The 19460-nt window shown below is 39.8% G+C and overlaps 1 protein-coding gene across 3 annotated transcripts; it reads left to right on the top strand.

Moving 5' to 3' along the window:
* Positions 1–2445: 2445 nt before the first annotated feature.
* On the top strand, positions 2446–15062 carry hhat (hedgehog acyltransferase). Of its 3 annotated transcripts, XM_035605738.2 has the most exons (12): positions 2447–2619; positions 3721–3869; positions 3949–4013; positions 4261–4374; positions 4473–4667; positions 5501–5713; positions 6035–6212; positions 6598–6748; positions 9358–9393; positions 11134–11335; positions 12731–12875; positions 13598–15062. In XM_035605738.2, exons 2-12 carry the CDS (start codon positions 3749–3751, stop codon positions 13669–13671), a joined length of 1494 nt encoding a protein of 497 aa, XP_035461631.1. In that variant the 5' UTR covers positions 2447–2619; positions 3721–3748; the 3' UTR covers positions 13672–15062. The 3 variants fall into 3 exon arrangements, 1 of the variants encoding a protein (XP_035461631.1); XR_004784606.2 differs by lacking the exons at positions 12731–12875; positions 13598–15062 and adding an exon at positions 7485–8458 and having other exon boundaries at positions 2446–2619; positions 11134–11238; XR_004784607.2 differs by lacking the exons at positions 11134–11335; positions 12731–12875; positions 13598–15062 and adding exons at positions 7485–8458; positions 9614–9677 and having other exon boundaries at positions 2446–2619.
* Positions 15063–19460: the final 4398 nt, after the last annotated feature.

Here is a 19460-nt window from a genome sequence, read left to right on the forward strand (position 1 = left end):
CCATATACCTCTGGCTAGAAAATAATATTTTTGGGAGCCCTAACCCACCATTTTTAACTGGATGCTGCAGCTTTCCCATATTCATGCGTGGCCGCTTTCCATTCCAGAAGAATTCCTTAAATATACTATCAATTCTCTTAAAATATATTGGAGGGATTTCTAATATGAGAGATGAAAGCAAGTAGTTGATCCTTGGGAGACAGTTCATTTTTACAACAATTTTTACATCAATCTCAAGTCTCTGTATTTAGGGGTCAAATTTTACTTCTATAATATCGTCCACTGTTTGAGGGAAGAAGATACCAAGATATTGGAAGCCTTGTTTGGGCCATCTGAACTTGCCAGCTCGTTAGCGCAAGGGCCTCTGATTTGTCCCAAATTATCTTATATCCTGGAAACTTTGCAAATGAGTTGATTGTGTTCAGGAGTAACAGTACTGCTGTTAGGGGGTCCGAGACCAGTAAAGAATATAATTTGCATACAACATCAATTTATGTAGAGCGCCATTATGTGTCACCCCAGGGAAGTTTTCGTCACATCTAATCGCAGCCGCTAAAGTTTCCATTGCCAGGCAAAACAATAAAGGGCTAAGTGGTGATCCCTGACGCGTACCTCTACCTAATTCAAAGTACGAGGAAGTATATCCATTAGTTTGTACTGCTGCCTCTGGCTGATTGTATAGTAACCATACCCACTTAATAAATATCTCCCCAAATCCAAACAACTCTAATGTCTAATGTCAAATATCCCCATTCCACACTATCAAACGCTTTTTCAGCATCAAGAGAGACAGGAGCAGTTGGGAACTGGAATTTGACACTGCCAACATGATATTAATTAAGCGCCTAATGTTATCCGCCGAACTTTTACGAATGAAACCCACTTGATCTATATGTACCAGAGATGTCATCACCCTATCAAGCCTATTTGCAAGTATTTTAGACAAAATCTTAGTTTCTTGGGAAAATTGCAGATAATTCTTGCAGACATAAGGATCTCCCCATTTTCAAATGCTCATTGTACATAGCAAATAATAAAGGGGTCAGTTCAGAGCTAAAACAGTTTAAAAAATTCAGCTGTAAAGCCATATGGGCCAGGTGCTTCCCCATTCAGCATTCCCTTAATAACACTAACAATTTCTCCACCAGTTTTAGGGCAGTCCAAGTCTTTCTTTTGAGATTCTGTCAGTTTAGGACGGTCTAAACCAATTGTCAACCTTTTTTGGGCCAGCGCCCCCCAATTCATTATCCAGGTCATTTAACTTCAAATCTCCGTTTAAATTTGACGGCCGAAATAAGAGATGAAAGTTGGGTTTTTTTAAGCAATTTGACAATAATTTACCTTATTTGTCCCCTGATTCATCATATTTTTGTCTCATTCTGAAGAGAGAAAACTCCAATTTCTGCGACAGAATACATTAATAGTCATACTTAAGTTGTTTAAGAACCATAAGAGCTACGCTAATAAAGTTCCTTTTAAGCCTGCCTCAACCTTCTTATTTTTACTTTCAATTCCCGCCTGCTTTGCATTACTCTCTTTCTTTCCTTAAGGGAGGCATACTGAATGACAAAACCTATTAGTACGCCTTTGAGAGCTTCCCAGGCAATCCCAGCAGAGGGTGCTGTGGGCTCGTTTAACTCTATGTATAGGTTAAATTGATTTCTTAGAGCCTCCTTAAACTCTGACTCTTGTAAAAGAGATGAGTTAACTCTCCATCTAGGCATTTGTATTCGGTCACTGAAAGGCAACATCCCCAGGTTTACCAAAGCATGATCAGAGACTAAAAAGCTCCCAATTGAACAATTAAAAATTGACTGTAAAAGGCTTTTGGAAATTAAAAATAAATCTATTCTAGTAAATGTTTCATGCAGGGTAGAGAAAAAGTTATTCTCTTCCTTTCGGATTTAATATCCTCCACACATCCACAAAGCCCAAGGACTGAACAATACGCTTGTCCGGGTTTGGGTATTAATATAATTTCTCCTTGTTTCATTGTTTTCATTTGTTATTTTTGGACAGTGCATTCATTAATAGCTTTGAGTAGTAATACTTTAATTTCTTCCCAGAAATGTTTTTAAAGGTTAGCCGGTATAAATGGGGAAGAATGTATAGAATAATATTTGATTCTGTGCGTTCTTCCCCATTTATCATGAGATTGCATTCCTTTCTTGTCTATGTTTATCTAACACAAACAAAAGTATGATGTGTTTATTTTCTCCATCATTCTTCATCAATGCATATGGCTCTGGACTGTATGCTCCTCTATCCATGTACTTTGTTAAGATAGAGGGGGTTTGGGGTTTGCAACTTTACCACCAGACGCAGCCAGAACAAAAAAATAAATAATAATTACACTGGGGCTTTAAATGATATCATGTTCTACATACTCCGGTACAGTAGGTGGCGGAATGCACCTAATAGTTGTTATTGCAATCAACCGAAGATGAAGAGGAAGAAGAAGAAGAAGAAGAAGAAGAAGAAGAAGAAGAAGAGGAGCGATATGTGACTGCAGGCCTATATTGACCACCAGTCCAGTAATATTACCACTGGTTCTAATGGTTCGCTTACATTGCTAATATCAGCTAAGTGTCATTCGATGGGGATGGCTCAAGTTTGAAGGTGAGTCCATAACATGGGTATTAATGTGGGTGGAATTCAAATGGCCAAACACTAAACCGCGGGAGAGTTCGAAAGACATTCACAGATGTCTTCTCCAATTCGACAAGGTTCCGTACTCAACAGCTCCTAGTCGTCCCAGCCGTCCCAGCGACGTGGCTTCCGGTTCACTGCTGAGACTTGTTGTTCCAGATGTTGGTCGCAGATTCGTCACTTCACGTCCCCGTGACGTCACCGTCGCACTTCGTTGCGGGGAGTGAGGACACGGAAGCTCCGTGGAGAACTAGTTGTCTTGTGTGTAGTGGATAGTTGTTGTGTTATTTACGATCACTGCTAAAAACACGCTCAATTACTTAGAACGATTTGCTTTAGCGTAATATGGGGGAATTTGATATTTGATACATTCACTCCTGTGCAGTGTAAAGTCACCAACTCACGTCACACACAAATGATCTCCTTCAAAAATATGAATACATATTAAACTATGGAGGGCAAAGAAAAAATAAATAGTAATAAAACTACAAAATTAAAACATGATTTAGGGTTAGATAAAGCTTGGAACTGAATGTTGTCTATATGTTTTCCAATATAGTTGGGAAAATTAAATGTAATATTCATATATTTTTAAATGGTGTTTGCTGGCTTAAGGTGGTTTAGGGGTAGGTTTTTAGGTGATTTTTTTTCAGTTGCTACTTCAACAGCAGTGCACCTTTTAACTGTTTATAACGTGCAAAAATTAGTTTTAAATCCTGAATATGTGAAAAACATTGAAATTATTACAGAATCCCATGAGCATGTATAATTTTTGATGCTACCACAATTGCTGTTTAATGATTAAATTCCTAGAATTTCAAATTTCAAATATAATGGGTGTTTTTAAGTAATACCAATTATATTTTATCATATTCATTAAAACATTTTATGAGCACCTTACACACACCTTTTTGAAGTGTAATTTTAGATTTTAAGAAACTCAAGGTTGATGCCATTTACTTCTTATTGATTTGATTACTGTGTGTGTGTGTGTGTGTGTGTGTGTGTGTGTGTGTGTGTGTGTGTGTGTGTGTGTGTGTGTGTGTGTTTTTCTCAATTATTCTGTTGTAGGTGCACTATAGTACAGGGAATTTACCTGATGACATCTAAATCCAAGTCCCAGTTGGCACCCCTGCCATGGACTGAGATCCTTCTGTATTGGGTGCTGTCCTTTGGCTCCCATCTGTATTCCTTCTACCAACTGCAGAGGTTCTCCAAAGGTAAGGTACATGGATATATATTAGTATCTTTGTATAGTGAAGTAAGAAAAATAAACTTAATTCCTGTTTTGTACCTCAGAGCATGAAGCAGGATTAGAAAGAGAATTCCAGTTGGAAAAAGGCCTTCTTAAAGGCTTTAAAAGGGTAAGTCCAATGTTGAAATTACTGAATAAAAGCCCAATGTCACATTTAAGTCCAGACCTAATTTAAGTTATTTTGTGTCACTAAAACTAAAATGCTTTAAAACGCTTGTGTCAGATAAGTTTTAATTTCAGTGTTTAGTACACCTTTATCCATTTGGATGTTAAAGAAATACAGTATTCCCTTAACACACCATTAAGATTCTCTAAAACAGGCTTCAGGTGTGTTATAAAGTGAGTTGTTCTGTCAGGACCCGTCCGACTTTGAGTGGAGTTTCTGGACTGAATGGGCCAAGAAGTCTTTACTGTGGACTCTGACTGGACATGGCATCATATCGAGATTCACCAGCGTCTATTACCCCAAGGTAGGAAGCAGCTGCTACAGAGCTGTCAAGTTGAACATTCTGTAGTTACAATGTGGAATATATTTCAATCCAACACATAATCCATCGTTCTCTGACAGCTCAGGGTACCAGCACTCACGATATATGGCCTCTTAGCTGCCGGCAGCGTGTTGGGCGTTAAAGGTGTGAGTGTGCTGCTGGTACATCTGGGCCTGTCCTTTTCAGTGGCCCAACTGCGAAAGCCCGCTCTGTCGTGGGCATGTAACCTGCTGCTGCTCTCCACACTTCACATTCAACCACTTCAAGAGATCCAGGTGGGTTTTCTTAAAAAGTTAAAACAGACAATCAAACCACGTTTCAAAGGACATGTTGTTTTTAAATGTTGTTTACTGAATAAAATAAATTGGTCACAAAACTCCATAAATATTTAGGGTGACTGTGGTCCATCATTTTCAAACTGGCTTAGCAAGTTTTCCTTTACACTCCCACTATGCAGGAATGATACTTTTACCATACCAATACAGTACTGCATCATAGGGCCACCATTCTGATTCGTTTAAGTTCCACTTCTTTCTCTCACACATAGACACACACAATCTGTTCCAAAAATCCTTAAATAATAAAGAAAAACATTTTAATTTTAAATAATATCAAAACTAGACTATCCCCTAGCTGGATACACAATATACACAAGAACAAAGTCCATTTGTTTCCCACAAAACTCACTGCACTTGTCATATTTGCAAAAACCACAAGAGGCACAGCCAAATAATATCTAATAGTAGCTCATAGTATTAGCTCTTAGTGGCATCCATCCTCCTCCAAAAACACCTTTAAATTGTACAGTATTGACACATCAAGCATGGTTGCAACCAGGTAATTATGCTCCTGTCAGTCACAGTGGTTAGACAAAAGAAAACTCTGCTTCTCCTGTGTTTACACCACCCACACACATGCAAATACATAAAACTCACTGAGTGCAAGCACAGCAACAAGATTCCCAATACTGTCAAGCAGAGCTCATTAAAATTAGTATGAAGCATATGTTTATCAGTACTTGAAACTAAATTTGGTGTCAAAGTGTCGCGACTTATCGAAGGATTCCCATTAGATGTTTAATAATTGGCCCACCCACTGTATTTCACAGAGAGACTGGTACAAGACAGAGGAGGAGTACTATCTGCTGCTCTTCAGCATTGCTGTCTGTGGTTTGCGCTTCATCAGCTTCAGCCTGGAGCTTTGCTGGTGCCCTCCAGGCCATGGTGGAGTTGTGCAGCTCTGTTGGTTGTTTTCATACACCTTCTATCATCCTTTTTTCTACAATGGACCCATCATCACATATAAAGACTACATTGAGCAGGTAAGAGCGCCATCAAATGTTACTACTGAAGTAAACTGCCGCTTTGACCAAAACACTTTGCTTTTTAAACAAATCAACGGTAGGCTGTTTACAAGAGGACAGCAACTTTGATTTTTCATATTTGTAGACAAATATTAATTTCCATTTATTCCATTTTATTTGGTCTGATGTTGTCTAACTGTTACTTAACTTGTGGAGTTAATGTACACAGATACAAACAGTATGTGCTCATTAATTTAATTGCAGTCCTGGTTTTGGTCTTTGTGTAATGAAGATTCAACCAACAGGCCTTCACAACATGCTTACTCTCTCTACTTGAAGATGTGTAGGTCGGGTGAAGAGAGTGACAAGGACCAATCTCTTTTAAGTTACTTGGTGCTCAGATCAGGACGGATCATACTGTGGTGGTGCATTGCTGAATTCATGATCCACTTAATGTACATGCACTCAATCCAGTCTAATGAGACCTACTTAAAAATTCTTCCTCCTTGGGCCCTGGGTAAGTATTTAGTCTGTGTATTGTAGCTCTCATGCACAGCATAATATTGAGCTTCATCTTTAATGTTTCCATGTCTCTTTAGACACACTGAACTTGTTTACAAAATGCAGAATTTAAAAACATGTTGCCCTCACAGGATTGAGTTGGTTCTAAAACTCAATCAGATATGCTCACAGCTGATTTCCTAATTGCCGTGATTAATTTTACAATTCTTTCTAGATTTCTCCATTTATTTGCTTTTTAATTTCTAAGATAAGTATATTGTGGATTAAATATACAATAGCCAGGCCATCTGCCTTTTGAAAGCCCCTATATGTCTTTGCAAGGTATGCTGTTTCTATACAAAGTTGGAGATTTGCATAAAAAACTTTCCTTGTCTTCACAGGGGGTCTGGCTCTGGCACTTGCCCAGTTCTTCTATGTGAAATATCTGGTACTTTTTGGCCTTCCGTCCATGCTGGCTACTTTGGATAAACTAGTTCCCCCAAAGCTTCCTAGTTGTGTCAGCATCATACACAGTTTCACTGGGATGTGGAGGTAAGATCATACAGTGGAGCCAACTCAGACATAATTACAGGATTAAGCTGATCTACCAATCAGCATTCCTTAACACTCCAGTGAGTGGAGAAGCTAGCATTACTTGTATGCTTGGGGAAAAGTTTCATTTAATGGGAAGTGCTTTAAGTGTAGTGCTTTGGCAATCAGATTCAGACTGGGCACAGTGAATTGTCTCCTCTTCTGTTATTACTGGCAATCAGAACAATAGGTCACCTATGAGCATAATGTCTTTCTTTCAGACTCAAAGTTTAAATATATTCAGGACAGATTCTGCATTTTGGTGTGAAGCAACAAAGAAATCATTAACCAAAAGAAAAGGTCTCCATTTTGAAATCATCAAAAGTAAATGCCTGGTTTACACTTTTACATTCAATTCAATTCAACAGCTGTATAACCATTGCTTTAAGCTCTGTCAGACTGCTATAATTTGCTCTCACTTACCAGTTTTTTAAGTTGACCTAATGTAATCTGATACAACAGCCCTGCTCTAAATCTGAAGGTTATAATGTTCTTTTTTTGTTGAAGTCTTCTTGATTCAGCAGTATGATAATTTTGCAAACAGCAGTAATGGTAAATTGACTGTATTTATATAGCGCTTTTCTTGTAATATCAACCACTCAAAGCGCTTTACAGCACAAGGCGCATTCACCCGTTCAGACACACATTCATACAGCGCTGCTATTTACCATACTTTTTTCTGTCACACTTTCGGAAGAGCCGTCAGTGGCAAATTACCAGGGAAAAGACCTGATGATGGCATGGAGAGACAGCTGACTGGAGAGAACAGACCCCACGGGGGCGGGCTTTGGATAGCTACTCATGCCCGCAGGATCCATCATTGTGTGTATTGGCTCCAGCCAACTGTTGCTACAAAAACTTTAAAAAGAAGAATACCCCTCGAGTCTGTGAGAGAGGGGGTGCAAGAAGACTCACTAACAGACCTCAGGGCAAATGACCCAGGAACGGAAATAACGACGAATCAGAAGAACAATACAGCAACTGACAGATCAGCAGCACCGACAGGACACAAGCTACAAAGATGCAGCTGTGGTTGGACAGAGGTAACATCAGAGAAGGGCCTGGAGATTCATCAATGCAGGAGAAAGGGGCCTCACATTGACCATTACCTATGGGGTAGGGCGAATCAGTCGAGTGAAAACCTCAAATCTTGTGGTCCACGTCTTGCCACAAGAATGAGTGGCAGACCATCAACATAGACCTACTTTGTCCCCTTGAAGCACAGACAGGAGACGTTGAATGAAAGCTGGATACGATCGGAGACACCATTTACGGATACGGGGCAGAGAGATTTGGCGTCAAGCCTAAGTACCACACAACACGGAAAGAACCATCAGTCCAGCCCAAGTCCAGGAGACAGCAGTAACTGGAAAGACTTGTGAAGGATAGGAGACGACTAAGAAAGTGTGGAGGAAAGCTGGTGAGGAGGAAAGGAAAGGACTACAGGCAGATATAAAACAGCGCCTGACAAAGCTTCGAAGAGCAGAGAGTTTGAGAAAGCTACAGAAGAAGAAAGAATGGGAGAGGACTGTATTTCTACAGGGACACATAAAAAAAAACCCAACCTGCCCCCCAACATCACTATAACCCTAATCAGGGTTCCATCTTAATGTACGATGGATCGTAATGGTAGCTCCATCTGGCGGTCACTGCAAAAATAACTGCACTCAGGTAAGTAATTAAACATGAATCCTAAGGGATGCTAACACCAATCGGTTATGGCCAAGAATAACTACATTCTGCTAGTAAAGTGATAACTTCAGGGATTGTAACATCAAGTCCTAGTTAATGAATGTGCACACAGGCACACTCACAGACACACACACACACACACACACACACACACACACACACACACACACACACAGACAGTTTGTTGTGCTGTTAATATATTGTGTTAAACCAACAGGTGTTTCTATGATTTTGTCCACCCAATTTTTTTCAATGAGGGTAGGCTAAAAAACCTTTCTGTATAATGCAATACAGTTCAACAGCACCACAATATACAGCCTCAAAAATGATAATAATATAATAAATAAAGTTTATTCTTATATCACTTATCAGAATCAGCATGTACAAAGGGCAGACGTAAGGCCATAAAACAATTCTGGTAAAGCGTGAAACATTTAGATGAATTAGTAAGAGCACACATCATGAAGTTAAATCTACACCATTCTAAGAGTTTTAGCAAAATTGAACATTATAACCTTTATGAAGACAGGATTTTATTTATTGCAGTTGTGCAAAGGTAGTTGTATCTGATAAACTGGCAAATAAGTGTACGAATAACATTTAAACAGAATATCAAATTAAATGCAAACCTTATAATTGACAAAAAACTATATGATGAAACTAACGGGGGTTGTTACATTCTCACTCTCTTCAAACTCTCTTCCTAAATGTAATTAACATTGAGAAAAGGCTGTAAAAAAACAAGCTGGACCAATGTGCTGACACTGATGCACTCCTGCCTGAAGTCCAGTGCTCAGATATGCTATGTTATGTAAATGTGTGACTCCAATATCCCTCTTTTATTATATATTCTTTTCTCTTTTAAAAAAAAATCTCAGGCACTTTGATGAGGGGCTATATCGATGGCTCATCAGGTAAGGGGCACTTCATGAGCAGTCTGTCTTCTTTCTGTCTGCATATTTCCATTCAAATATCTATTTCTTTATATAGTTTTTATCTATCTATAGATTCAATACTATTATAATATTTGGAAAAGCATATGTTTGATCATACAGTTAATGTTATATATTGCATACTGTTCATTTTCTGTGGGAATTTAATTGAATTTGTCAGATGATTATTATTTTTAAAAAGGTGCCATTCTCCAGCCGCCTGCCTGAATGTGTCACCATAATGGACAAGGATGCCTCATTTACATGTAGGCTTTCTCATGATCATGAGGTTTCATGTTTGTGAATATTTCTTCTGTTGTGTTACTGTTCCTGCCCCCTGGAGACATGCCTCCTTGTTTAATATGTGCATATGTAATTGGAGCATTATGTCTCAACTCACTTGGCCTGTTGGTTGAATCTTCATAACAAAAAGACCAAATACCTGGACTGCAATTACATTAATGAGCACATACTGTTTGTATGTGTATAGTTTGAACAACACACAATTAGATTGTCTGCTTTACTTGGTAGACACGGGTTGCTGCAGTCAGGCAACACTACAGTTGTTGGTGTGTGTGTGTGTGTGTTCTGTGATTTGGCGGTTATGGTTTAGCTATGGTCAATTTTAATATATCCATTGAAAATTGTTTTCTGGCTTAATGGCATCACTTGCAATTATCCGACTGCAGGTGCAATAGGATGCACAAAGTGCTTATTAAGACGCAGTTCTGAAATTCTGCAGAACTGCACACGACCCACTGACACCCCAGTTGTTTTCAGAGTTTCTGATCCCAATTCCTGGTAAATATTAGTTGTTAATAACAACGTGGGGGCATGGATTGGGTTGAGTTGAGCTGAACTGGTACCTCTCTTTCTGTTTTGCACCTACAGTACTTTCATCCTCTAATGTGTCCAAGATGGCCACTCCATTCAAGGCTTAGAAAAAGATGTCTCATCTTTCACGAACACTGATTAGCCAACAGGCTGGCTGAGATAATTAGTTCCCAGCTCAGCAAAACTAGATAGATTGTGATGTTTGTTGCAAAGTGTGTTGGGCTGATGTTGCATGTTGAGACTCTCTGTACCTCTGGGTCAGACAGTGTTCTCACAATAGCTAAGACCATTTTTCTTCTTGACATGAGCCACATTCTTTACTGATTGGAGGGACAGGTTAGGATACAGCTGTAATAGGCATTCTATATAATACAATGTAATCTCATTTAAACCAATGTAAAATAACATGGATTGCTGTTTGATCATTTACCTTATGAAAAATTATTAAAATTGCTGAAATCAAAATTCCTTTTGTTCAACTCAAAGAAACCATTTTAGAATAATTAGCTTAGTTGCAGGATCATTAACAACTTGGCTGACCTGGCAGGACTGATATTCCCTGGAGTGGCTCTACTTTTGTGCTGGATGTCAGAGCAATGTTTATTTGATTGAAAATCAATGAACATGACATGATTATCATGGATATTCTTTGAAATCCATTGGTACATTGGGTGCCATTAATAATCCACTTTTATTTTGCACTCTTCTCTGGCTGCAATATATCCCTTTCCTACTGAAGATGAATAATAAAATCATTATATCTGTTATTGTCAACATTCCTTTCACTGCTTTAATTTTGGATTATCTCCTTTTAACGGCTGTAACATTTTATTTATTGTAATCGCATTAAAGTAATTATTTTTTTCATGTCACATACTTATGTTTCAGATACATCTATGTGCCTTTGGGAGGTTCACGACATGGCCCTCTTTACAAAATCTTATCCACTGGCCTTGCATTCGGATTTGTCTGCCTCTGGCATGGTGGCCGTGACTACTTGCAGTACTGGGCCCTGATGAACTGGGCTGGAGTTCTGGTAGAAAATGGATTCAAGTCTCTCTTTGCTTCATCCTTCATTAACTCCATTGTAGTAAGTTTGAAATCCAAGCATTTACCTCTGACACTGCAAAAAAAAGAAGAAGATGAAAATACATTAAAGTTGTATATTGATATAATTAATTGCATGTTCAGTAAAGATTTGTGGACGTGATTTAATCTCTAACAAGAAATTAAGGGGTTATACAGTTTATTCTGATTTAATAAGAGATATTGCCCAGAGCTAGTAGTAGGCTAAGTAGATTATCATTGGTAAAGATATTATTTAAGAAAGTGAAAATGTAATATATCTTAGATTCATTACATGTAAACCAAAATGTTTCACGCATTGTTTTATTTGATTTCAATAATTCTGGCATACAGAGCAAAAGTAGAAACATTTCTCAAAATATTAGAATATTTAATTTTTAGTATTTGTAAATTACTATTGATACATGCAAATGCAAAAATGGGGAAGACTGCTGACTTGCCAGTGTTCCAGAAGACAATCATCGACACCCTCCCAAGCAGGGTAAGCCACGAAACGTCATCACGGAAAGAATGTAGACTGGGTGCTAGTAAATTGCTCTGCTAGCTTCACAAGGAGTGGACAGAGGCTAGAGTTGGTGTGGCACCATAAACAAGTCATCAGAAAGTTGGCAACATCAGTCGCATTCCTAGTATTAAGCCACTCCTGAACCAGAAACATCATCAGAAACATGTAACCTGGGCTAAGGAGAAAAAGAACTGGGCTGTTCTGGTCCATGGTGCTCTTTCAGATGAAAGTACATTTTAATTTAGAAGTCAAGGACCCAGAGTCTGGAGGAAATGTGGAGAGGCACAGAATCCAAGTTGCTGGAAGTCCAGTGTAAAGTCAGAGTTGATGATTTGGGGTGCCATGTCACCTGCAACTATATACCAGGAGATTGTAGAGCAGGCTTCCGTCTGCTGACAAGCTTAATGGAGATGCTGCACCTATAGTGCCAAAACTACTACCAACTGGTTTGCTGACCATTTCTGTGCTGAACTCGCCTGACCCCCAAGAGAACGATGAGAAACCCCCAACCCAAAAAGAAGTACGAGCTGAGGGCCACTATCAAAGCAACCTATGCTTCAATAAGATCTCAGCAGTGCCATAGGCTGATCACCTCCATGCCACGCCGTATTGCTGCAGCAATGCTTCGTGCTAAACGAGCCCCGACAAAGTATTGTGCATAAATTAAAACACTTTTAGAAGTTGGACATTTCTGTATTGTAAATCCTTTTTGATGTAAGGTAATATTTGTATCTTTTGAGATACTGGATCTTTAATTTTCATGAGCTGTAGGCCGTAATCATCAAAATCAAAACCAGAAAAGGCCTGACATTTAAATTCATTGATCACCTTTTCGATTAAATTCCGGGGAAAAAAATTTGGAGCTGCACCTGTATTCATTTACTCATTTCCTAGGAGCAACATTTCTCTGCAGCGATGAAGAGACGTTCCATTGCCCTTCTCTGTGCCTTCGCCACTGCCATGCTCCTCCTCTCTAATCTGGTGTTCCTTGGGGGGATGCATGTTGGCAGAATTTTCTGGATGCGTATCTTCATTCAAGGTAAGTTGCCTTCTGAAGCACTAGATGGAATAGAATATGTGTGCCATTATAACAATTCAATTCAATTTTATTTGTACAGAGCCAAATCACATACTACATTATCTCAAGGCACTTTACATTGTCTTGACCTCACAATATTACAGAGAAACCCAACACCTCCCACAATGAGCAAGCGCTTGGCAACAGTGGAAAGTTCTTTTAAACAGTTAAACACTGTTTTTCGTTAATTTTGGCAATTTTTCACCATTGCATGAAATAAATAGCCTAAATGTGCTTTTTCCTTTTTTGTCTTGAATTTCAAGCAATAATTCAATTTCTAAAGTACAACTTAATAAAAAATCTCTTAAATATATTCAGCAACGTGTGTAAACTGTGATAGAAAAGTCCCCTCCGCATGTCTGCATGTCTTAAGCTCTGGGCGATGGAGGCAGGTCTTTTGAGAAGCTGAACAACAACATCAAGCAAGAATTGGGAAACATTCCACTTTGAGCAGTTGGTCTCCTCAGTCCCCAAATGCTTGATGAGTGTTGTTACTGAATCTTTTTTTTTTATTCCAGCATGCATTTTACCAGCAAAGTACAATATAACTTAAAATAAATAATTAGTAAAACTAAATATTTTTATTTGCCTAAAAATGTCCCTAATTATTATTTTGGATTATTTATTTAAATCTATATATCCCCTATTAACAGATGAGTAAATCACTTCTTTTTTCTTTTCAGGCTGGTCGACTGTGGCCCCACCTATGCTGGGTTTCCTCTACTGCTTTGCTCAAATTGGACTTGAGTGGACTTGACTTCGTATCACAGTGAGAGTCTGTGCTACAGGTCCAGTGCCTCCTCCTCTCCACCCAGCGCCTCTGTGGTGAATCTGACTCTTGGCCACAGAACCCGTCCAAACCTGGCTGAATGCTGCTTTTTCACAACACAACCCGTAGCAAAATCTGTCAAAAAGCTTTGTAAGGAGACAGTTTCCTATACTTAACGGAAAAGCTGACAGAAACTATAATAGCGAGATGCTGCACTTTCAGGACAGTTTTGCCTTGGCTATGTTGAGGCGCATTTGCTGCACTGAATCACTGTTATTCCGAGAAACTGTAAAGGAAAGTATGGACCTTGAATCCATTTTGGTTAAATGACTGATAAGTTATTGGTTATTGTTGCAGTGAGGTGGATAAATACTTTTTCACTTTTACTATCCTCATTTAGGGTTATATTGCTAAAATTCTTTAGAGCCTTTAATTCAACACATTAAAATATATACACATCACTGTTAAAAATAAATCACAGTATCAGTGTCATGCTATTGAGTGTTAGCTGTTGCCCGGGGTAAATGTTTTTTTTATGGAATAACATACTTTCATTTCATTTCATTGTGTTGTCTTTGATCTTTTCATTGGATTTGCTGACGATAACAAAAGTATCATGTATATATAAATATCATCAGACTTTTCCTTTAAGAGAAGTAAAAGACATTTGTTACACTATTGGAAATTATCTACATCTCTGAAACACATTAAAATCACCAAACTGGAGGTACGTAATTTTACGTAAAACTGGCTCTAAGATTTTTACAGAAAAAATAATCAGCAGATTAACTGATAGCAACAAAATGCAGTTATCTGTCTGACTGACTATGAGGACTGGGATGTTCAATTGTATGGTCTGATTTAATAGGAGCAAAAAAAAGTTTACAATTTCAGGCAGTTTGACCAATTTCACTAGTTGTCATCTTCTCTTTACACATAATAGTGCAAAAAAATAATCCTTGTAACCCAGTTAAATACATGTTCTAGCATGTATTTTAAAGGTTGTTCTAGCATGTATTTTTTAAGATTTAAAAGGGAGCTCCTTTTAAATCTTTGTGTTTCTTTGAGTCTTTTGAGCTTAGAAAGTGTGATGTTGCAGAAACAATTTAATCTTCCTTTTTTCACAGTGCAAAATAAGGAAAACGAATGGCTTCAGGGTATGGCATCCAAGAGGATTTCTTGAAGTATGAGTGAATGAGTCAGAGGTGCCATCGATAAAATCTCTCATTGACATAAAACCCTCATGTGGCCTCCGGCCCCTTGTTTGTTTACTGTTCTGTAGCAATGGATTGCTCCTAAGGTTTCTCAAATTCCTCTATCAGTAATCCATCCTACCTGGTGAATAAAAAATAGTTAATAAAAGTAATTTTGTCACTTAATAATAAGAGTGCTGTCCAATCTGTTGTTCTGGTTCCATTAGCTGATTTCTGTTCTTGGGATTATCAAATCTGTGACACTATGTATGATAAATGTAAGTGGGTGTCAGCGAGGAATCCTCTTAAATGAACACACAACTCTGAGGTTTATCGAATGCATGATGATCAGCAGGAGAAAAAAATGCTGGGGTTGAAGTTAAAACGTTTTAAATAAATGCCACAGTAAATGGCCCCTACAGAGAACAGACAAAATGATTATATACAAAATGTTTATAATTAAAAGCATTCCCATTGTCCTTGACATTTATCATCCCATGACACGTGGACATGGAGGCATGTGTCGTCTACATCAGGACCTGGAGCTCCATCTGCTGGAAGTTACGACCTGTACGCTGCAAATCATCTGCATCTGCTTCTCGTCTACAGCGGTGGACGGTAATTTTTTTACATGACCGTACTTGCAGTGTCAGCTGGCCAATAGTGTGGCACCGCAAAAAAATTCAAACATGATTATAAATTAAATAAACTCAATATTTGTGTTTATATATGGAATATATTCAGCAACGTGTGTAAACTGTGATAGAAAAGTCCCCTCCGCATGTCTGCATGTCTTACGCTCTGGGCGATGGAGGCAGGTCTGTTGAGAAGCTGAACAACAACATCAAGCAAGAATTGGGAAACATTCCACTTTGAGCAGTTGGTCTCCTCAGTCCCCAAATGCTTGATGAGTGTTGTTAACAGCAAAAGGTGATGCAACAGAGCAATACATTTTTTTGAAATGTATTGCTCACACCAAATTCAAAATCGGGCATATAATTTTGACAAAAACTATTTTCTGTTTTGCAAACACCCTACATTTTTTTTTTTTTTACACTTTTACACTTTTACACAGCATTCCAACCTTTTTAGAAATGGGGTTGTACTAAATCTGAATGTTAAATCCAAATCTGAATGTTAAATCCAAATCTAAATGGGTCGCCGAGTATAAAGCTTTAATACCATTGATCCGCGGGAGGCGTACAGAGATGGACACATGGCTGGTTCCCTCCAACTAGAAGAGATCGAGCGGGCGGTTGTGGGAGGCGTACGGGCTGCACTTCAAGGGGCAGTAGCTCTGTTAAGTCAAGCTTTCTCTTATGCCTCGGGCACCACTGACGTAGGCAGGCACAGAAAAGAATAGGTTGGCCTAGCACATCCAAGACCAATCATATATTTATGGGTTCTGAATATAACCTATGTTAACCAACAACAGACCACTACCACTATAATTGAATGAGAGCAAAGTTTAATCATTGGAGCCTTACAGGTCATGAGAGGTGATGTCACAAACACAATAAGACTTGCATGGATTGGCACAGCGGACATATTTTCACACACAGCTGACCGCGTTGTTAACCAAATGTGCATATTGAGGTACACGGCACCAGCATGGCTTAACGTAGTGTAAAATGACAATGACCTAAACCACGCACACATTTTTTTGTCTGACTGACAGCTGAATCTGATTCTGATTGTGATGACCTCTGCTGCAGACACTCAGCAGAGGTGTCTGATCATCAGTGTCTGATGCCCCGCTCGGATCACTCTCCGGTGCTCGTCCTCTTCGTTCATCCTATCAAGTGTGAATGTCTGGACCACGGCTGATCTCTCCCCTCGTCGAACCGGCGCCACGCGGTCACTTCCGAACGGCGCGGCCTCGGGCCGGGCAGGGCCTCTCCAACCAGCACATCTTATTGGAGCACATCTTCAGAAGTAGACGAGAGCAGAACGTGGGCCATGCTCCTTCATGTTCAAATCATCCATCATCCATATCAACTCTAAAAAAAGTTTTGTTCTTACCTCAGTTTCTTCGCCCTCCACATCCGTTGTAATTGCAAGACATCTCTGATTATTTCCAATACATCCCACATCAACAGCTTCCCGATTGAAAGGTCGCGAACAGTTCGACTTAATCAAAAATAAATAACGCAATTAAGGTTCATGGTGTTCACGCGGGTCTGGCACTCAGTGTAGGAGACAGAGGCGGTGCGAGGCGAGGCCGGCTCAGGTGCGGCCAGTTGGTTAATCAGGTTCTTCTCAGAGCAGGTAGTGTGTGTGTGTGTGTGTGTGTGTGTGTGTGTGGATTTAAGTTGATTTTGCCCTGCGATAGGCTGGCGACCTGTCCAGGGTGAACCCAATGTTAGCTGGGATTGGCTCCAGCCCCCCGTGACCCTTAAATCGATAAGCGGTAGACGATGGATGTGCGATCCACCATAAAGTTGTCTGACCGACTGTGTGCTTGGGGCCGGATGTACCCACAAGGCATCAATGGGCTAACTTGTTGATTAGTTAAATACTTTAAGAGGAATGTTAAACTTCCTTCTTCATTAATTGCTCTATACTTGCAGTCCTGCAATTATTGTATTAACAGGAAAGGCTTTATTTAGAGTAAACGTGTGCGAGGAGCTATCGGGAGCTATGAGAGGTCTGCTCCTAAGTTTCTTCTTTATAAACAGCAGCATCTCTCTTTGTACACCGGGTCATTAGGATCTGTCATTCACTCACATGGCTTTTCTTACCATAGATATGCAGATGACACCCAACTCATGTGGTCCTTTCCACAATCTGAAACCCAGGTGGCAGTACGAATCTCTGCATGACGGGCTGACATTACTCAGTGGATGTCGACGCACCGCCTGAAGCTCAATCTGGACAAGACCGAGATGCTCTTCCTCCCAGGGAAGCTGTCTCCCACCAACAACCTATCCATCACCATTGAGAACTCTGTGGTGACCCCTACTCAAACTGCAAGGAACCTTAGTGTGACACTGGACGACCAGCTGTCCTTCACTGCAAACATCGCAGGGACGACCTGCTCCTGCAGATTCATCCTCCACAACATCAGGAGGATACGTCCGTTCCTCACAGAGAAGCCAACGCAGGTACAGTATTGGTGCAGGCTCTTGTCATCACACGCCTGGACTATTTCAACTCCCTCCTAGCTGGTCTGCCAACATATGCTATCCGACCTCCACAGCTCATCCAGAATGCAGCGGCCCGGTTGGTCTTCAACCTACCAGCATTCTCCCTCACTACACCGGTGGAGGCTCGAATCTGATTCAAGGCACTTGTACTCACCTACCACGCTGCGAATGGCTGAGGTCCTTCCAACTTCCAGAAAATGGTCAAACCTTACACCCCAGCCCGTCAACTCCGATCTCCCGGCTGGCTACTCCCTCACTACGAGTCTGTCTTTGTTTTATCTTAATAATAGTTTTATTCTACAAAAAAAAAGGTTGCTCTTCGCTTCTAAGTTACAAATAATAATAATTTATAATAATGATACTATCATTCTGCACAAAAAATCATTTAAATTTTTCCACAGTAAAGCTAAGCTGGTCGAAGAGGCTTCTTTGATTCTACAGAAGTATGAAAACCTACCCTGGTGACACATCTATCACAACACACCCCATGCAGCGGCAAGAATCTTTCCCCTTAATTACGCTCACTCGACAGACAGTGCTGTCAGCTGCCCAGTTCACTGGAGGATAGAAGTGAGCTGACTCAGGTTTTCAGGCATCATATCCCCCACTTTTCCATCCTCTTTACCAGAGATGTTGAAGAGCCCCGGACTCTGGTTGTGCAGTCTTAACCTCCCTGAGTTCCAGATGTCGTCTCACACTGGTGATTCTGCCGACAACGCCAAGTTTGTGGTGGCAATTTGGTGAATAAAAGAGTAAAGTCAACTGGTCATTGTCAGTTTAATTCACATCTGCAGAAGGATGCAGAAGGATGCACAAACCATTCAAATACATGAGATACGAGAATGAGCCCAGGGAAAAGATGTATAGTTCTATATCATCTGATCTAGTCCAAACAATGGTGTACACGCCGTCTTTATCTCGAGTTTGAGGAGCCAATGGGAAACTAGTTTTCACACGAAGAAGTGAAAGATAGCTTTGTGTACACACACACGCACACACACATAAACACACACACGCGCGCACACACACCCACACAGTAATTAAGCAGAATACAAACAGTCCACAAATTCCTGTCACACTGCACACAGAAAGGCCCTGGTCAGCTGACAGGTTCAGACCCGAAACCTTCTTGCGGTGAGTCTAACCACTGCAACACTGCTAAGTTTATACTGTAAATCACAGTCCTGCTTATTCTGTTTAGCAAAAACTTTAGCAAACATTTACAGACTATATACATATTTATATTGTCCTGACTGAATGACCATTGCAAATGCAGGATTAACTACTATAATCCCACCAGTCTTTTCCTCAACAGTGGATTTTTCTGGGAGGTCTAATCAGATCCGTGTTTGACTCATATGCTTCCTCTTGCCTGACATTGACTGAGTAATTTGTTTTGTTTCCTGTTGACCTGCTGACTTGTGATAAAGTAGGAACT

This window comes from Scophthalmus maximus, chromosome 10 (genome assembly GCF_022379125.1).
Source record: "Scophthalmus maximus strain ysfricsl-2021 chromosome 10, ASM2237912v1, whole genome shotgun sequence".
NCBI lineage: Eukaryota > Metazoa > Chordata > Actinopteri > Pleuronectiformes > Scophthalmidae > Scophthalmus > Scophthalmus maximus.

Excerpts from the sequence above, each read along its gene's own strand:
- hhat (XM_035605738.2), top strand. The coding sequence starts at position 3,749 with ATGACATCTAAATCCAAGTCCCAGTTGGCACCCCTGCCATGGACTGAG. Across the intron at positions 6,749-9,357 it reads AGTTTCACTGGGATGTGGAG|GCACTTTGATGAGGGGCTAT; the intron begins GTAAGATCATAC and ends AAAAAATCTCAG. Across the intron at positions 9,394-11,133 it reads CTATATCGATGGCTCATCAG|ATACATCTATGTGCCTTTGG; the intron begins GTAAGGGGCACT and ends CTTATGTTTCAG.